Source organism: Miscanthus floridulus, chromosome 19 (assembly GCF_019320115.1).
Source record: "Miscanthus floridulus cultivar M001 chromosome 19, ASM1932011v1, whole genome shotgun sequence".
Taxonomy (NCBI): domain Eukaryota; kingdom Viridiplantae; phylum Streptophyta; class Magnoliopsida; order Poales; family Poaceae; genus Miscanthus; species Miscanthus floridulus.
The window spans coordinates 108,086,539-108,106,755 of NC_089598.1; the positions used below are offsets into that span (position 1 = coordinate 108,086,539).

A 20,217-nucleotide genomic window follows, 5' to 3' on the forward strand; every position below is an offset into this window, starting at 1 on the left:
TTTTTTTCTAAAATAAACTTGGTTGTTCAAAATGTGCTCTGTGAAATAGAAGCAAAGTGCTGAAATGTTTTCAAGTCAAACATGTTTAAATTTGAGCTCAAAGGTTGAATTCAAGCCATTTTTGCTCGTCCCTGAAAATCAGTCTCGGAGTTCAATTTTTAGGAATTTATAAAAGGAATTTTCAAAAATAAAAGTTGGGCAATTCTTGCTTCATTGATTGGTGGTATGTTTGAACTTTGATAATATGTAATTGGTTGTGATGTTTGATTAATGATTGTTCACTAATTAATTCCCAGAGTTTGCTAATTAAAACTGATTTTGCTGAAACTGAATGCAGTTCATAGTTTCATATTCATGTTTTTAAAAATTTAAAAACCTCCAAACCAGCTAGTTTTAGATGTAGGTCCTTGAAGCAAAGACGAAGATCAGAGAAGGATGAACTTTGTTTAAAGGAGTGGATCACGTTGCTGAGCCTAATCCAGAGAAAAAGAGAAGGGAAGAGGAGGGTTCAGTCAGCTACAGTAGAACCAGCAGCAGCTCGCCTGTCTCCCTCACCGCCGTGCACCGTTTGGACAACTCCGTGCCACCTCTCGCGTTTGGACGTGCGGCCGCCCGCGTGGCTCGCTCCAGAAGGTGCCCGCACTCTATTCTGGCTCATCCTCGCCGTTAAATAACCGCGCTGTCGCCGCCTCTGTCCTTTTCTCTCTCTGTTCGCCGTCGGCAGAGCTCCGCTCGACGGCAAAATTAGCCACCGCCGTTGCACCTCCATCCAATTGCTCGCGGCCGCAGCATCGTATCATCCTTGCGTATCGCCTGAGCCCACTCGCGTCGCCCCTCGCTGCCAAAATCCGCCGCGCTCGCCGTTCTTCCTCGCGTCGGTCCGCCATGGCCGCCGCGTGCCCCTCACCGTGGCCAGGCTCCTACCGAGCATATCCCGCCCTATATATTGTCATTTTAGTTTCCTTGTGTCTCCGTGATGCTCATTGGCTCGGCCGTTTCTTGTTTGGAACACAGGACGCGCCGGAACGCGAGTCCGCTGCTCAGTTCACGCCGCCGTCATCCACTGCGTAGACGGCAGCGCAGCTTGGGTTCGCCTCTGCTTCCCCTGGGTCACCGAGAAAGTCATGGTGAGATCCACCGTGACCTCCCAAACCCTATATTGTCCAGCGTACCGTCGGAGCGTCATGTCCGCCACCGTGCCGCCGTGTTCTGTGCAGCCGGTGCCACTGTCCGCGTGGCCACGCCTCCTCGGGCAATTGCGGGGCAAGCCGTGGACACCAAAGGGTGCGCACGGGCCCTAGATTGCTCTAGAACCTCCTCTAGTCGCCGGTAATTGTCCCAACCGACCGGAACCGAGCTTCGCCGTGCGCCTCCTCTGCTCCTATACGCGACCAGGGACTTGCGCTTCAAATAGAAGCTTTTCCAGGGGGCTAACTGCACAGACAGTTACTCATATGAACAGTATGATACAGAATTTTGCTTTTTGCTTTTTCTGTTTTTGACTAAAATTGTGAATTTCATAACTAATTTTATAAGTGTTATAGAATAATGAAACTTTTTGTGTAGCCTCTTCATGATGTGCTCTATGTAGGAAAAATATGAAACCATTTGAAATCAATAGTTTTTAGATGTTTAAAAATTATCCCTTTTAATTAATAAATGCTTATTCCATGAATTTTGTAGGATAAAATAAATATCATTTAGTTGTGAAACTTTTTGTCTAACTGTTTTATGCTACTATCAACCTATACAAAAAGTTTGGAATTAATTTGATGATGTTTAATTATATCCTTAATTATATGCTTAGTTAATTAGTTAATAAATATTAAAATGATTAGCATAAATCATAATAATACTTGGGTGTAATTGTGGATTTGATTGTAGACCATGAAACACATTCAGCCCTGCTGTTCATGGCAAAGTAATTACTATCTTGTTATGATCATAATCAACTTGAGTTAATGAACACTAAAAATGCTTTTTAGTTAATTAAGCCTTTCTTTGGTGAATGCATGTATGTGATCTTGATTGCTTCTTAGATACAACCTCTTGGGTAAAATGATTAAACTACGTATGTTTTTCCATGTCTAGGTCTTAATCATCTAAGTAAATATATCTTTTTGTAATAACTAGAAGGTATGTGTTGATGTAGCTTATAAAGTCTTGCTTAGCTTTACCTTGGATGCATCATGTCATGCATTCCATCATGCTAAAGCATGTATCATTCGTTTACGTGTAGTGCATTCGTGAGTGAGAAGATTTGTGTTGATCAAGTGTTGGAGAGGTTCGTCCACCAGTGATGTTGATGTCAAGTTCGACTTCGGTGATCCTTCTGTAGATTCTAACATTCTCTGCAACGCAGGCAAGCCCCAGAGCATCCAAACCGTTCCTTGTATTTATAAATACTTTTATAATTCGAGTCCTATAATATGTGCATTAAGTGATATAGGAATTGGTTGGAGTACCAATTGCTGCATGCCTACCTTGATATTTCAATACTTTCCTTGTTGCCCTTTAGTAGTTATTGGCTAGAGATGCTTAGCACTACTTAGCTTCTAGAAGTTGGATGATGAGTTCATCATTCGAACTAATATTTTCTTTTCTCAGAAATAAATTAATGGAACATGAGACATGGTTAATATGAGACCAGGCAGGTGTTAGCTTGCATCAAGAATGAAGTCTTGATGTAGTGCTTCGCCTATGTTGATTAAGGACCATTCCGATTGTAGACTTGCTGATCAGGATTGAAAGTACTTAACTGCATGCCCTCGGTAAGCCTGAGTACCTCGGCTATTCCATTATGCGAAAGGACAACTGCACACTAGGAGTGGAGAGATGGCGAGAGTAGCATGTACCCACCCTACTGGAATAGGGTAGGGTGGTGGAGTACTGTGCTCTTGGGTGGCGCGAACCCGTTCATGTTTTGGAGGATCCGAGGGAATGGTTGATATATGTAGGTCTAGGACCTGCATATATCGTGTTGGTTAAGGTTTACTCCAGCTGGATGTACATTGATTCGAATCGCCGTCTCTCCTAGATAGTAAGAAACTTGATCACTGCTCTGCATCGTAGTACATCAATGGAACATGGTTACTTATGGATATGAGAAGAAATAAGTTGAGATGTTTAAAGAAGTGATTGATTTAGATCAGGTGCAAACTGGATATTGATATGGATTTAATACACCGCCAAAATATTGAAAGTAAGGATTCACTCGTAGTAAGCTTTTCTACAAAAGTTACTCTTGCTTTAGACCTTCCCTTAAGCTTTCATACCCTTGGAGTCTTTTTTCTTTTATATGGGTAAGTCTTGTTGAGTACCCTTAAGTACTTAGGGTTTGTTAACCCCTATTGCAGGTTGTGCTGCTAATCAATGTCATGTCGGTAGGCTCGGCATGATCTAGTTGTCCCTTCTATCTTTGGTATTTCACTTAAGTTACTTCCGTAGTTCTACTCAACATTTTGGAACTCAAGTGTTACTTAAAGGTACATAACATGTTTTATAATCTAATGTTGTAAATCTTTCGCAACTCTGATGTATGAATTTTTTGTATCAATGTTGTAATGTTGTGGTAACTCCATTGTTGATCCTATATGAGTTGTAAAATGTGGATGATTCGGAGTTCCCCGAGGACACCCGACGGACTACCGGATTATTTGGCTTTCGTGTACAGCAGTCAGAGGTCTTCAGGACAATGACGGTAACACGTGGGCTAGCATAATTTGGGTGGTTCTGCCACAAGAAGGTGCTCTACCAAATGAATAGACTCTTAGCTTCAGTTCCCTGATTCTCTAATAGAGTATTTTTGGTGTGAGAGCTGGTGAAAAATGATTATGGTGGGATTAAATATATGGAGCAATAAAGGAGCAAGTTTTTTTAGCCCCTCACTTCTAGTGTAAATGAAGAAATGATTCTTGTCTCATCACTGTCAGAATCTATACAATTTGTTTTTTGCTATTTGGCTAAGGACAAGTGGTGCTTACATAGAAACTGCTTTAAGGAACATTGCAAACGACCCCTTAATAGCCCACGAGATTCAATAGAACCATCCAATTTGTGGTATTCATCTTTTCACTAGTAGTCCTTTATTCTCTATAATTTATAGCGAAAGAAAATAAGTTTGTTTTCTAGGGAACACTACGAAACATATTCATATGTTTTTGCAACATGTCGTACAATTTGTTACTCAACTAACGAGATTTGTTCGATAATCACGCCATACATTTTAATTTGTTTTGGAACTCCCTAGGCCATTAGGTAGTGACAATGTGAGATGGAGTGGGATGGTTCTAATTTTTGTGGTGCTTGTTTGGGAGACAATAGGGGAGAGTCATCCCACCACATAATATTTCTCATATATGTAGGGCAACCCCATCCCTCCAAAAAGAGCAGAGGAGCTCGTCCTCTATCATGCCATGTGCATTCTCTTGTTGAGCTCGTCCTTGCGTGGCTGGACGAGGATTGGGTGCCGGCGGCCATGGCACGTGGCTGGGTAGGGGTCGGGTGGATAGGATGCCAGTGGCCATGGCACACGACTGGGTAGGGGTCGGGTGGATGGGATGCCAATGGTCATGGCGTGCGACTATGGGGGGGGGGGGTAAGGTGGACAGGGTTTCGAAAGCCATGGCACGGAAGGGTGATAGCCAATCCAAGCGGTGCGAATTGGCGAGGGCCACATTGATTAGGTAGACAAGGTGGGGCCAGCCGAGCAAGGGCCAGACGATGATGTCGGTGGGCATGACACGGATAGGTGGGAGCCAGATAGAGCAGAGTGACACAGATGGAGAGGTATAGGCTGGCTCCTAGCGGCGCATCTATGTGGGCCGCGCAAAGGGACAAGTGTTGGGCGATGCAAACGAGCCCCACCATACGAGCGCCATGAATGGGCAAAGGCCGGGTGCACATGGGCAAAGCCCAGACAGGAGGGAGAAGATTAGGAGGAGACTAATAGCTAGGGTCCACATACGGTGGCAAATGAACCAAAAATTGTTATCCATGCAATCCCTTCTTATCCCTCCAACAAAAAAAAAAAAATACACATCCCTATTCCCTCAACCAAACAGCATGTAATCCCTTCTTATCCCTCCAACCAAAAAAATACATATCCCTTTTCCCTCAACCAAAGAGAGACATAGGTTCATTTTATGGTAAAAATCCTAAAATGGATCCATCACATCTTTCTTATCTCTAAACCATACACATCCCTTTATGATGAGAGCGAGGGATTGACTGAAGGATAAACTATGTAGTAGCAAAGAATTTTTTTTAGCTCCAGCAGTAGCTAAGATTTTGTCTAGAAAAAGAGTTTGTGGTAAATTGGTAATCACGTACTACTACACAAAGTGGGTGTGTTCTCTCTGTTCTGTTCATCTCTGCAGCTGCAAGTGGGCCACCCTCGCCGACGGGCTGAAACAAGAAAACAAGAAGTCCACGTGGAGGTGGAGAGCAATGGATATCGGAGAGCACGAAACCACCACCCTGCCGTCCCGTCCCGTGCCCAGCCTCCCACCTCTGCTGCTTTTCCGTCTACGTGGTTGGATCGTGTTATTTGGTTACGTGACAATCATTCATGACATATATGCACGGAGGCAATACAGTTTGCACCTAGTTTTCTTCCCGTGCCCATCCTCCCTCCCTCCATTATTTTCCGGCTATCCTCGCCTTGCTGGCTTTGCTTAGAAAAGGCGGCTTCCTACTCCTCGTCCTTGTCGCCAACCGAACCGACGTTGTTTTCTTCCCCTTCTGGCCTTCTCCTTCTCCCCTTAGTCTAGAGGCGTCTGCTCCTCCAATCCCTTCCGCCCACCTGCCTGCTCGACGCGATCCCACCGGCAGCCATGGATCCGTACAAGGTGCTGTTTCTTTGTTTCGATTTCGAGTCCTTTCTTCACCGATTCTGCCCTACTTATTAGATCCTCAAATCAATTTCGCATCTTGTTTCCTTCCGCCCTTGATTGATGCGCTCGCTCATCTGACTTGGGGATTCTCCCTTCTTGCAGCACCGCCCGTCTAGCGGGAGCAACTCCAGCTTCTGGACCACCAACTCCGGCGCCCCCGTCTGGAACAACAACTCCGCTCTCACCGTCGGACAGCGAGGTCAGACTCTGCTCTGCTGCCTCCATTACTCCTTTCCTTTTCCCTTACACGATCCTGTAGCATATATGTTGATTTTTGTGAGATTCATTCGATACGTGATCTGTGTTAGCCTTGCCATGGGGAATTAGTCGTTCTTTGGTTGCTAGCTGCTGTGATCCCCGCACCAGTATTTTTTTTTTTCTGTAAGTAATGATCCATGCACCAGTATTGCACTGTGGAAGCTTGGCTGTAGCAGTTGACCTCCAATTCGCTCAAAGCTTGCGGCTTGATGTGCTTTCGGTTGATTTCCAGTGAATAATTTTGCTGCTCTATATATACGGATTGATTCATCTGTCAAATAATTTCGTCGATGAATTTGAGACTTGCTTATTGTTCCTGTGCTGCCCAAAGGTCTTATTCCTTGGATCAGCTGTAAGGTGAAACTTTTGTCCTGATATTTTTATCAATCGCTGTCATACCATTAAGTTGCTTAAGGGAAAGAAAGTACCTTTCCAATACGAAATGCATCAATCGGTGAGGGGCAGTTGTAGGGTAGTAAAGTCGAGGCAGGGTAATCACAGTTGATTATTATTACTGGTGTGTGGTGCGGTATATTTACTTTTGACGCCTGGGCTAGTGCTGAATCACTACCAGAAAGCATAACCCTTGGATTTTCTCTCCTCAGCATGTATGGCAAAACTTTGAAAGTGATTGCAAATCCAGTTTGGTTCTTCTGAATGTCATTGTCGCAAAAAGTGTCCATCAATTACAGGAACAGGATACGTACACCTATCTGTAACCAATATGTTTCTATCAGTGATGTCAGAATAATGAGAAGCCTTCTGTTTTAGGAGTTTATTTTATTGTCTACCTGCTTCACTTTCTGTTCTGGTGCAATCGCTGATTTACACTTTCACACGATGTGTTCTCCTTTGGCAGGACCCATCCTCCTTGAGGATTATCATCTAACTGAAAAGCTTGCTCAGTTCGACAGGGAACGTATCCCTGAACGTGTTGTGCATGCACGGGGAGCCAGTGCCAAGGGTTTCTTTGAGGTCACTCATGATGTCTCTCACCTTACATGTGCTGATTTTCTCCGGGCCCCTGGGGTCCAGACTCCTGTCATTGTCCGGTTCTCTACGGTTGTGCATGAGCGTGGAAGCCCTGAGACCTTGAGGGATCCACGTGGTTTTGCTGTCAAGTTCTACACCAGAGAGGTACTGAGGATAAATTTTAACTCGCCTCCTAAGGGGAAAAGATATACATCTTAACTGTTCTATTTTCTGTTATGTCTTGAAAAGAAACATTCTTTTTAGGACTGTTGTGAGTTATATGGCACATCTTGGCAAGTATATTTTTTTTTCTGTCTGTATGATGTATGCATTCGTCAAAGAAAGTAATATCAAATGTTTAGCTGATTTCAACTATTGCTAAGTAACTTGATGTGTACTTTAGCCATGTAGATGATGTCCTTGGCATGAGCTGTTATTCAGATGAAATGATAGCTCTAAGTTCTTTTACTCATTGGAATGAACTGCATCTTTCTTTTTTTTCCTTTAGTTGATTGAAAGCTACCATTAAAGGCTATGTTGTTGTTGTTGTTGTAGTTGATTGAAAGCTACCTCCTCCTGTTTAAGTTGACCTTTTACCTTGCCATGATGAACTTCTTTTATATGAAATTAAATTCTGGTTACCCATTTGTGACACAGATATAAGTGTCTTTTGCTTAAAAGAACATTACTCTGTGCCTCCATAATGTGCACATGGATAGTCAAAGATTCTCAGCAGAAACAGTATAATCAAAGATATTTCATAACTGAATCCATCTCTGTCCAGTTTCACCTACAGATTGCTGTGCTGTTTGTTTACTTTTTTTTTTACTTTTGTTGATGCCTTAGTGACCCCATTTTTAGAACACTTTATATTGATATCCAAAGGGATAGTATCTTATGATTTTCTCCATGCCTTTTTCAGGGTAACTTTGACCTTGTGGGTAACAACATGCCTGTGTTTTTCATACGAGATGGGATGAAATTCCCAGACATGGTCCATGCTTTCAAGCCAAACCCAAAGACCAATTTGCAGGAGAACTGGAGAATAGTAGATTTCTTCTCTCACCACCCAGAGAGCCTACACATGTTCACCTTCCTCTTCGATGATGTTGGCATCCCACTCAACTACAGGCACATGGAGGGCTTTGGTGTCAATACCTACACCTTGATCAACAGGGATGGAAAGCCTCACCTTGTGAAATTCCATTGGAAGCCTACTTGTGGCGTGAAATGCTTGCTTGATGATGAAGCTGTCACTGTTGGAGGCACTTGCCACAGCCATGCAACAAAGGATCTATATGATTCCATCGCAGCTGGGAATTACCCTGAATGGAAGCTCTACATCCAGACTATTGATCTTGAGCATGAGGATAAGTTTGACTTTGACCCGCTCGATGTCACCAAGACTTGGCCTGAGGATATCATCCCGCTGCAACCTGTTGGACGGATGGTCCTGAACAAGAACATTGATAACTTCTTTGCAGAGAATGAACAAATTGCTTTCTGCCCAGCGATTATTGTCCCTGGAATCCACTATTCTGATGATAAGCTGCTCCAGACAAGAATCTTCTCCTATGCTGATACCCAGAGGCACCGCCTTGGGCCAAACTATCTGATGCTTCCTGTGAATGCACCAAAATGTGCCCACCACAACAACCACCATGAAGGGTTCATGAACTTCATGCACAGGGATGAAGAGGTACTATGTTCTTTGGAGTTCTTTTCTCCTTTTGCATGCAGGTGTGTTAGGATGCATCTTACCTATTGACATAAGTAACATGTGGGAGTTCCCTAGCACTTATATCTATTTTCTCTGCTTTTTAGGTGAACTACTTCCCTTCAAGGTTTGATCCTGCCCGTCATGCTGAGAAGGTCCCTATTCCTCCACGTGTACTAACAGGCTGCCGCGAGAAGGTGTGTATTGTAGTGTGTTTAAATTCTAACAGTGCCTTTATGTTACAATATTATACTATGGTGGGCTTGTGGCTACATCGTTGTACTATATAATGGCGAAGGTGAATCATTGTTGGAATTTTTCTTGATTCTGAGAACCTGGCTTGTGCTGTTGAAATCTGCAGTGCATCATCCAGAAGGAGAACAACTTCAAGCAGGCTGGCGAGAGATATCGATCCTTTGACCCTGCCAGGTTTGCCCCCACACCTCAGGATGATTGGTTTAGAGGCATAGAAAGACTTTAAGCTACTGTTTGCCTAATCCAAGTGTTTTGGTATCTCTTGACAGGCAAGACCGGTTCATCCAGCGATGGGTTGACGCACTGTCAGACCCTCGCGTTACCCATGAACACCATACCATTTGGATCTCCTACTGGTCTCAGGTATTCATTTTGTTGCTTGTTTGTTGTAAAATGCTCAGTGGCCACTTGGGCGATTGCTAACCATGTAGACATTCGTATGTTTTATCTTGGTACTTAAAACATATTATCTATGCGCTGCAGTGTGACGCCTCCCTTGGCCAGAAGCTGGCATCTAGGCTGAACCTGAAGCCAAACATGTAAGATTGACAAGGGAGAAAAAGCTGGCCCCGGTGGCTGAGGATGCAACACAACATGGAGCTTGTGATGTTGAGAATGGCTGTTACACCTATATAATTGAATAAACAGGGATGTGCGCGTCCTACGTATGCTGATGATCGGTGGTGGTTATATGTCCTGGAACTTTTGGTGGACACTATTCTCTTCTGGAAAGGCGTATAATGATAAAGAAGAATGTGTCAATGTGGTGGGCAACGGTAGCAAACGATGTAGTTTACGGTGGCGTTGTTTTTTGTCGCCTGTAATACTTTTAACCCTGCTGTGTCTGTGTGCTCGCTTGTCTATATAAGAAACAGTGATGAGCGGTGACGGTATGTTTTTGACAGTTTATTTACTAGGAGAGAGCATCTCTGATTGATCACGTTCGTCTAGAAGGAAGGGAAGTGAAGGAACAGTTCTTGTGTGGTGGTTGCACCCAGAAAAGCACATCCCCATCTCAAGGGTCTCTTTGAACAGAATTCAGAAAAAGCACAGGCAGAAGAGAAGCGGCAAGGAGTAAAGGGTCTCTTGGAACGCAGAAAGAATCATATAGGAATTTTACTGGAAGTTAGTTTAATTTGATAGGATTTTATAAGCATTGTAAAAGAATCATACTGGAAGTTAGAATTTTTATAAGCATTGTATAAGCATTGTATAGGAATCATACAGTAAAAACCTAGTATATGATTTAATATAGGAAAAAAAAATCCCAATTTCCAAAGAGAGATGACCTGCCTCAACCCGCATCAGACAAACAGGCGGCTTGCAGTTGTCCAGCGGGCCTTTTTTGCGGGCGGGCATCCTAGCTGCAACCCTACTTCCAACAAGCGTGCGCGCAAGCACAACCTCCCACCCACTGACGACTGGGCCTGCCGTCGCCGCCGCCCTACTTCGGCACCTTCGCCGGCGACGAGCACCACCAGTTACTACGCCCTCCACTTGGTCTTCCCTTCCTGCTGGGCGAAGCCGTGCGCCCAAACCCTAACATACTATTCGTATAGGCTCCTCGCTGCTCCGTTCGCGCCCCGACTGGTAGCCATCCCGTCGCTCCTCTCTGCTACTCCGCCTCCGGCAGTCCAGCCTCTGCGACCGCGCGTTCCCACCCCAATCGGCAGCCGCGCGTCTGGTCTCCAGCTTTTTCTCCTCTCCATGGCGGCCGGCACCCGGCAGGATCCGCCCGCCGCCCCCGCGCGGCCCGCTGCCCCGCCCCTGCTGCCTGCTGCCGTAAGTAGCTTTTGACTCTTATTACGCAGTTATAGATATAGATTTTGATCTCTTAAACAGCTGCCGTATGTAGGCACCCTCGGGCTGAACATTGAACTCTGAATTTGTTATAAATGTACAGTGTTTTTAGCCGCATTTGAGCCTCTGCAACTTCTAAACCATGCAGATTTTGATCCATGTCCCTACAAAAGATTGGTAGACCTTTATGTCCACAACACATTTGTTTATGATAGATTGAATCATGTACACGTGGATGGATTTAGGAGAAATTCTTCAATGAACATGAGACCTCAGGCTCGGTTATGAGCTCTCTGAACTTACAAATTGCTATTAGAAAAACAAGACATAATTTTATGTATCAAACATATAAGATGTGTTCTTTGTTATTGTATCTATTATATTGTATCTACTAGTGTATGGCTAGTAAGATTTCCCAGCCTTCTATTATTTAGCCCTCCTTACCTTGTTTCTGTATCCACCACATAATATGCATGTATTATGCCTACTAACTTGGATTGATTTGCAAAAACTATCGGGTGTACATGTGTACACACATGCCCTTTACTGGGTCCACCCCTGTGTCTTCTTATCATCCACTGCATCGATGCCGTAGCAAAACGCTCAGCACGAGCTGGAGATGGAGGTGGCCAAGTATTCGCGGGGGCAGGGTGCTGACTTGAAGGTAATCCATTATTATGCTCTTGCAAACAAGCTGCAAGTGTTAATCATTCTAATTTAGGATGAATATGCTGGCCAGTTATGCTACTGTCATTTTCTCTTGAAACTGCACATTGACTAGTTTGGTTTTGGAATGGCTTTGTAGGCGCTGCGGGACAAGAAGTTGAAAGGGCAGCTCAGTGTAAAAGAGAAGCTATATGGCCAATCTGCAAAAGCTGCTGCAAAGGCCGAAAAGGTCACCTCTCTTTTCATTGCATGCCTTGTTGTGGATTTGGATTGCAAAATATGCAATTGGTGTCTGTCTCACTCTCACTAGAAATCTTAGGTGAACATTATGTGGGTGGAACAAGATAATCTGGTATTAAAAACCTGTGGTTGGTATTGTATATGTATGCTATTGTACCCCACAATTGATGTTTAGCTGTTTTGACTTCAAGGGAATCCAGTTTGGATGAACTGACAAAGTGAGTATTCGCACACATACGGAGTTAGCATTTTAAGCATTATATGAGTCGCTGAAAGCCTGAAACATTACTGGCAAAAAGGACAGCCTCAGGAAGATCTGTATGTATATATATATATATATATCTTTTTGTTCATATTGTCTTGCTAAGAGTACTATTGCTGAGCTGAAAAGACTTGCTTTGGAGCAGAGCTTTGTTATCTTAGATTAGCTCCTAGCTCTTCCTCTGAACAGAACTTGGACATCGACGCGGTTTCTAATACAACACTTTGACTACCAATATCTATAAAAGTATATTATCTTAAATAGAGATATACGTTATGAAAGTAGTGTTCCTAATAAAGCTAGTAATGCCAATCTAGTCCTATCAATCTAGATAAATATTTTACTCCCTCCGTTCCAAATTATAAGACATTTTGGCTTTTCTAGATACATTTATTTTATATGTCTTTATACATAGTGTATATGAAGGGTGGGCCTGGTGTAAGCGGTAGAGTCTTACCGTCTGTGACCGGAAGGTCCCAGGTTCGAGTCGCGGTCTCCTCGCATTGCACAGGCGAGGGTAAGGCTTGCCACTAACACCCTTCCCCAGACCCTGCATAGAGCGGGAGCTCTCTGCACTGGGTACGCCCTTTTTAGACATAGTGTATATCTAAGTGCTTAGCAAAAGCTATGTATCTAGAAATGCCAAAATGTCTTATAATTTGGAATGGAGTAGATATGAAGTAGCAATTTGTGAAATGGCATGCGTACCTTTTTGAAGACAGCATGAGGGGCTCTCTTGCATAACTTAAATATGTTGATCTTTTAAATTTCTTAGTTTGATTCACTTTGCTCATGACCTTCGTTCTTGATGGTTATACTCTCTAATTAGCTGTTGTTAATTTTCTTCTTTAATGAAATAACATGCAGCTCTCCTGCCCATTTGAGGAAAAAAAGCTGTTGTTAATTTCAAATATTTGTCCTTGTCTGATTTCTGTTACTCCATTTTGCAGTGGCTTATGCCTAATGATGGAGGTATTTTAGAGCCTGATCATTTGGAGAAGACATATAGAATTTCACAAGAGGATATATTGACAGAGGTGGATCTTTTGAGTTCAAGAAAACCATTTGATATGATCTTACCTGGTAAATCTTTTAGTCAATGTTAGTGTTCTAAGAATTTCTGTCAACATAACTTGTCTGTCGCTCTTACCTAAACCAGCCGTTAACTGTTTGATAATAACAACCTTGTTGATTCTATATGATCCTTTAGAGTCTAAAATGTCTCAAAAATTGCCCTTTTTTGTTGATATTTATAGTTTTATGCATGACACTACTGAATCCCACATGCATGTCCAGTGCCAATTTTGATTGATCCAGAAATCTGCATATTCAATTTTATTAGCCTACCTTACTATTAACTTTTCTGAATATACGATTACTGGCTACTAGGGGGTCTGACTGACCCTTGTATTGTGCAGTACTCGGTCCTTATAATATAGGATACACATCAAATGGCCGCTACATGCTAGTAGGCGGACAAAAAGGCCACCTTGCAATGATGGATATGTTGCATATGGATCTTATGAAGGAGTTTGAGGTAAGTTCTTTTTTTACTATTGAAGCATTTCCCTCCACATGGGTTTATTTCACATACCCTTGTTTATGCCATGTTCTAATTTTGCGATTGTTTAAAATAATATTATTTTAATAGAAAATTGCAAAACTAGATAGTAAATTCTAAAAATTGTAGATCTAGTGGCATGTCAGCTTTTGGGCAGCCAACAGGTGAGTTATCAGCCCTTCATAGGCTGATTCGTGCATATCGGCCTTCCAATTGCCGATAAGAAGACTCCACGTCACTACGTCAGCTATCGGCCTGGTGGAGGACTTGTCGGCCCTACAATTGCCGATAAGACTTATCTGCATCCTAATTGCTGATTAGATCTCTTCCTTTATTTTTTTCTTGTCGATTCAAAACCTTGGGATCTCTAAAAATCATGTAAATTTTTTAATTGGATAATAAAAATCAAGCAGAATCCATTTTTCTTGGATCTGGTATCATAGCTATTCCCAGAAGGTAATTAGTATTTTGTCATGTAATTTTGTAGCATACGTGCTTTGTTATGGAACTTTGTCATTTAATTTAGCATCTGCCAAGCATTTGTTTTGTTAAGGAACTTTGGATTTTACCTGAACACATATTGGGAAATTGAATGACAAAATACTAATTTTTTAAACCTTTGATTTGGGTTATTTTTCTTGTATTTTTGGAAACCATTTTAGAGCCAAACATTTTAACAAAAAACTCAAATATAGGATTTCAGGAAGAGATTTTAATTCAAAACTACAAATGGTATGATGCCATATCTTAGAAAAAATGGATGTTGTTTGATTTTTTTTTATCGTCTATTTAGAAAATTACATGATTTTTGGAGGCCCCCTAGGTCCTTTATTTTGATCTATAGGAGAAGACAGAATGAAAGGGAAATTGAATGCATGTAGCATTTTGGGAAGAATTTTAATTTCAAAACTACAAAACTTATAATGCCAGATCTTAGTAAAATGTATTGTGCTTGATTTTTATCATCTATTTGGAAAATTACATGATTTTTGGAGGTCCTTAGGTCCTTTATTTTGGATCAATAAGAGAAGACATAAGTAAAGGGAAACGGAATTTACATAACATGTAGGCAACTAGAGAGCCAATAGGTGCTGTCGGCACATGGATTGTCGATAGGAGTCTGCTCCAGGCTGACTGCCGGCCCATGGATTGCCGATAGGAGTCTGCTCTAGGCCGACAGGCTGACTTGAACGACTAGTTGGCTGCCGCGTATTGTCCTTTGCACTGCTGACAGGCTGCTAGTTTTGCAATTTCATAAAAGTAGCACCCAGTTCTACAAATATTCATTAAAATAGTATTATTTATGAAAAAAAATCGTAATTCTGCTAGACTGGACTTGTTTTCTGTAAGTGTAGAGAAGGCTAAAATCATAATGAGTGATATAGGAGTGAAAGATAAAATTATGCTAGAAATGGCTACTTTTTATGCTATCCTCATTGATGAATAATGCGGAAGATGGCATTGGAGTAAATTGTACCAAGGCGGCATATACATAAGAACTTGAGAGATGGTTGCAACCAGATCAAAGATCTTGGAAGTTACTCAAATTTGTCGGAACTTCTTTGTGCCATCCTCTACATGTCAAAACCAGACATGCTGGCCTAACTTGCACACAGTATTCGGAAAAACAGATTAAGCACTCACCTAGGCGTGCTTAAATGCAAGGCAGAACCCTGGTGCATCACCTAGGCCCCAGGTGTCTGATTAAATGCACCCTAGCAGGTAAAGTTGCATGGAAACGGGGAAAATCGGGAGCATGGCAGGCTAGCACGAGCACAGGTGGGCAAGCGGGAGTGCGCGAAATAAGAAATGTGGTAGCACAGAAATGCAGGCAGGTAGATTAGGGGAAGAGAGAGGCTTGGGCTACTCATGTGCCAACTGCCAAAGTTCTTGCGCTGCAGTCGTCGCGGTCGCATCTTCTTGCATCGCTACGAACTGTGAGAGGAATCTCAAGCTTGAGCTTCTTATGTCGCGGCCAGCACAGCACAGCCTACCCCCACCCCATGCATGCCTTCCCTGGTGCATGCTATCACGAGGCCAGGCCACCTGTGGTCGGTGATGCAAGACCTTACAGTATGCAAGTGGCTGGCAGTGTGGTGCAAGCGTGTGGCTCTGGGAAGAGGAAAGAGGTGCAGCACCGGAGGGCGATGTGTGTGTGCGAGAGATGGGAGGAGAATAGGATGGGCTTGGGTTACTCATGTTTTCTGGGCCAAGGGATACTATTGCTGGCCTGCTGGGTCTATTGTTATCAAGGATGGGCTAAATCTGTGATGTAGTTATGCACTCAAGCACATCCCGGCAAAAAGAAAAAAAAAATGCTTAATTCCTTTTCATTTCCACTTAGTTACCCTAGGTGCTAGGCAGCGGCCTGGTGCCTGCCTAGTGCCCTTTGGAACCTTGTTCGTACAGATGGGGCTGGGATGTCACCGACCTAGAGGTGCGTCATTAGTGTGTGGGTTTCTTTTCATCCCATTGATCTCCAAATATCCCTCGACGGTGGCACCTCTGGGAGGAGGGAGAGGGAGGGGAATGGGCGGATATGGAAGCTGAGTCATATGTTAATCAAGGGTTTGGTTACAAAAATTATGTTGGTCAAGCTTAGCAAGCTCCAAGTTATTCGATCATGTCTGTTAGGGTAGCATGAACACACTTTGTAAAAAAACACGTGGCAACTTTAAACAGATATCAAGATGCAAAATCTACATTATGCAATTAGTAACTTATACTGATAATTTTTTCCATTTCATATGCTTTGAATGGTGGCAGCTACATGTGAACCAAGTTTGATTATTGTAGTCCAGGCTTGTCATTTTCTAAGAACAGTAGGAGGATATTCCTGTCTTTTCCTTTGTGTTTATGGTCCATGTTTACTAAGATGACCTCCATTATTTTGAACAATTTTCAGTGGCCGTGCTCTAATGCTGATGTATCTTTCAATTTCTGTCGAATTTTTTCCAGCATCACCCATTTTTGGCCACTCTCCCAGTTTTAATAATCGCAATAAGCATCTGTTATTTCTTTTTGATGTGCTTCGTGGATAATACATTTTATCTGATTTGGTTTTTATTTCTTTAGGTGAGGGAAACTGTTCGTGATGTGACATTCTTACACAATGAGCAGTTGTATGCAGTCGCTCAAAAAAAGTAATTTTTTTACCTTGCTGGAACTGTGTACTATGACATCATTGCTCATGAAATATTTAACATGTATTAACTGTTGGCCTGAAAAATATGAAATAAAGGAATATTAAAATTCACAGAAATTGCTGTTCAGGGTCTCAAAACATATACCAAATTGTTGTGAAATCTGTTGATCAACCAGGTCATGAAATTATTTTCAAATGGTTGCTGCATGTTCCTCATAGAAATATCCTGAAGTCATATTATTTCATGCAACATTCATTTTTGTGAACAATAAGCCTATTTTTGGCAGCTCATTGAACTTCTTGTACATAATCTGAATCTTGATTATGTGAGGTAGGAGCAGCTGAGAATTGCCATTTGTGGTCTGAGCTCTGACTGATCTGGATTGCTTGTCTGAATTGTTCATCATTGCTTTACTGAGCCATTGAATTATTCTACAATTTGATATGTTTGTACTAGGTTAGATCAAGCAAAATTGTATATGCTTTTAGTTGATGCTTTACTGTTCTAGGCAGTTGATTATTGCTGTTGGTCTCTGTTTCCTGTCTACTATTAACAGTCCATAGTTACTCATGAAACATTTTTCAAACAGGTACCCCTACATCTATAATCGACATGGTACAGAAATTCACTGTCTGAAGGTAAGCATGATGGCAATATCTTTTTGGTGAATATAGGAGTTGTGGATATTTCTGTTATGATATTACTGTTCAAATGTTGTTTTCACATGCTTATAGGAAAATTATAGAAGAAAATATTCGATAATAGAATCATATTCCCTTATTTGCATTCATGAAATCTGCACTGTATGTCAAACTGAAAGTGGATCTCAGCTACATGTGACTGAGTCTCAATGACATCGGTATTTTCCAAGAACACATACCTTACAGTTCCGTTGGATAATTTTCCTGCCATATTGAAAATAAAAGTTTGCGTACTTTATACAATTAGCACATATTCCCTCCGTTCCAAATTGTAAGTCGTTTTAGCTTTTCTATATACATAGATTTTACTACATACCTAGATATACATTATATCTAGATCGTTGTGAAAGCTATGTATCTAGAAAAGCCAGAAGGACTTACAATTTGGAATGGAGGGAGTACTTCACAGTTCAGTCATCAAATGCCCTGCATCCAGGAGATCATCTGTCACTTAATCAATTCAGTACCTTCTTTTTTTTTCCTTTTAAATCCCATGGGCCTTCAAATGAACTTATTAGACAGAATTTCTTTGGAATATAATATTGTGCGCTGATGAGCACTGTAACAGTTTAGCAACATAGATTTTGAGAGATGTGTATCAGTCTCAACCTGCCCTCAATGCATAGACGTGTTATCATCCTAAACTCAGTGAAGATGTTTTCTTTTGTGAGTGTGATCGCTTCTATGTTGGCAGGAACATGGAAAAGCATTGAAACTCCAATTTCTGTCTAAGCAATTCCTCTTGGCATCAATAAACAGCTTTGGGCAGCTCCACTACCAAGATGTGAGCACTGGTGAAATGGTTGCAAATTATAGGACAGGTCTGGGCCGTACCGATGTTATGCGGGCCAATCCTTACAATGCTGTCATCGGCCTTGGGCATGCTGGTGGCAAAGTTACCATGTGGAAACCAACCAGTGTGAAACCCCTTGTTACCATGCTGTGTCATCATGGCCCGGTGACTGCTGTTGCATTTGATAGGGGCGGCAATCTTATGGCAACAGCAGGTGTTGACAGGAAGATAAAGATCTGGGACCTGAGGAAGTATGAGATTGTGCATTCTTACCCGGTGCGTGCTCAGTCCTTGGATTTTAGCCAGAAGGGGCTGTTAGCCTGCAGCAATGGATCTCAGGTAGAGATATATAGGGATTTTGGTGGGCATGATTATAAGCTTTACATGAAGCACAAAATAATGAAGGGCTATCAGGTTGGGAAGGTTTTGTTCCGCCCCTATGAAGATATTCTGGGGATTGGGCACTCAATGGGCTTTTCTTCCATCCTTGTTCCAGGATCTGGTGAGCCGAACTTTGATACCTTTATTGACAACCCCATGGAAACTACCAAGCAGAATCGTGAGAAGGAGGTGCATGCTCTCCTTGATAAACTCCCACCGGAGACTATCATGCTCAACCCAAACATGATAGCCACTGTAAGAGCTCCAAAGAAGAAAGAGAAGAAGACCAAGGAGACTGAGGAAGAGATGGAAGATGCCATTGAGGCCGCCAAGAACATTGAGCGCAAGAAGAAGACCAAGGGTAGGAGCAAACCGAGCAAGCGGGCCAAGAAGAAAGAGGAGGATGTTTTCAAAGCCAAGAGGCCCTTCCTGGAGCAATCCGATAAGATCGATGGACGACCTGACAAGAAGCAGCGGATAGGCGAAGAGGTCGAACTCCCAAAAGCCTTGCAGCGGTTTGCCAAGAAACCACAATCATAATCGTCGTTAACACAGAGTAGGGATTTCAAATTGGTTTGTTATGCATGGCTAGTGAGCCTTTATGATTTAGCTGTCCAGTATGTAAAATTCCCGCGTGAGGATATGATGCACAGAAGAATGTGCTGAAATTTTGTTCTGAACTGTTGGTATTCCCGTGAGCATGGCCGTGTCAGCTGATTTTTTTTTTAATATACTACTCTTTGGTTCTCGTAGAGTTTATTGCTTTTTTCATTCAGACGAAGTAGATAATTCCTAGGTTTATTGTGGATCATCTATGGCACTCTTTGTGGTCAAGTACCAAAGAATCAGGACTTTGAACCAGAAGCACTCATTCGCTACTGTCCATTACGCTTTAGCCTTGATTTATCTACGGTATCCATGTGGGAAAGGCACTGCTTGTACAAAATTGCAGTCAATGTTATCAAGTCGTCCTATTAGTTGCGACTATCAGTGCCATCAGTAACGAAGCTAGAACAAATTAGAGGGGGATATGCTTGTCTTGTAGGTATGAAAATTTAAGCTGCACCCTGGTGAAAAATTGATCTAGTAAGCTAAACAATTAATGAGAAAGTCATGATAATGGTCTCGTTCGTTTTGCTGAAAAGTTATGGCTGAAAGTATTGTTCGCTGATAAAAGGGAATGTCTCTTTAGAGGAGTGCCTACGACAACACAGGAGCTATCCTGGACTCCATGTCTTTAATTTCAGGGCTCGCATTAGTTACGTTTTGAGATAGATGTTCCAATGGTGTCATACAATGAAATACTTAAAAAGGAAAACGCATGTTTTTTCAGAAGCCAATCTTGTACGAAAGAGAAATGATAACACACTATACAGAGGCACTATGTCATTAGCAAAACCACTTTTGGTGCCATCTATGGTTGGGTAGGATCAACATCATCCCTGTCTCTTCGGAGACATCCGGTAAACTCATCCCTAACAGTGCCCTTTTGTTCTAGGGAAAGACTAGCGCCCAGATGTCTGAATGCGGCGTCTCTGTCCGACGCCCGTGCCTACTGCCTCCCCATGCGC

The 20,217-nt window shown here is 42.4% G+C and overlaps 2 protein-coding genes across 4 annotated transcripts; both read left to right on the forward strand.

Moving 5' to 3' along the window:
* The first annotated feature begins 5,637 nt into the window (after positions 1-5,637).
* LOC136527928 (catalase isozyme 1) lies at positions 5,638-9,984 on the forward strand. The gene is made up of 8 exons (XM_066520793.1): positions 5,638-5,849; positions 5,997-6,093; positions 7,012-7,289; positions 8,047-8,823; positions 8,949-9,038; positions 9,203-9,270; positions 9,366-9,459; positions 9,580-9,984. Exons 1-8 carry the CDS (start codon positions 5,835-5,837, stop codon positions 9,637-9,639), a joined length of 1,479 nt encoding a protein of 492 aa, XP_066376890.1. The 5' UTR covers positions 5,638-5,834; the 3' UTR covers positions 9,640-9,984.
* A 381-nt stretch (positions 9,985-10,365) lies between these two features.
* LOC136527927 (probable U3 small nucleolar RNA-associated protein 7) lies at positions 10,366-19,398 on the forward strand. 3 transcript variants are annotated; one of them, XM_066520791.1, is made up of 9 exons: positions 10,366-10,878; positions 11,492-11,560; positions 11,702-11,791; positions 13,015-13,147; positions 13,483-13,601; positions 16,701-16,768; positions 17,361-17,409; positions 18,167-18,679; positions 18,762-19,033. In XM_066520791.1, the coding sequence occupies exons 1-9, from the start codon at positions 10,381-10,383 to the stop codon at positions 18,891-18,893; spliced, it is 1,671 nt and encodes a 556-aa protein (XP_066376888.1). In that variant the 5' UTR covers positions 10,366-10,380; the 3' UTR covers positions 18,894-19,033. The 3 variants fall into 3 exon arrangements, with proteins under 3 accessions (XP_066376888.1, XP_066376887.1, XP_066376889.1); XM_066520792.1 differs by having other exon boundaries at positions 10,441-10,576; positions 10,656-10,878; positions 18,167-19,398; XM_066520790.1 differs by having other exon boundaries at positions 18,167-19,398.
* Positions 19,399-20,217: the final 819 nt, after the last annotated feature.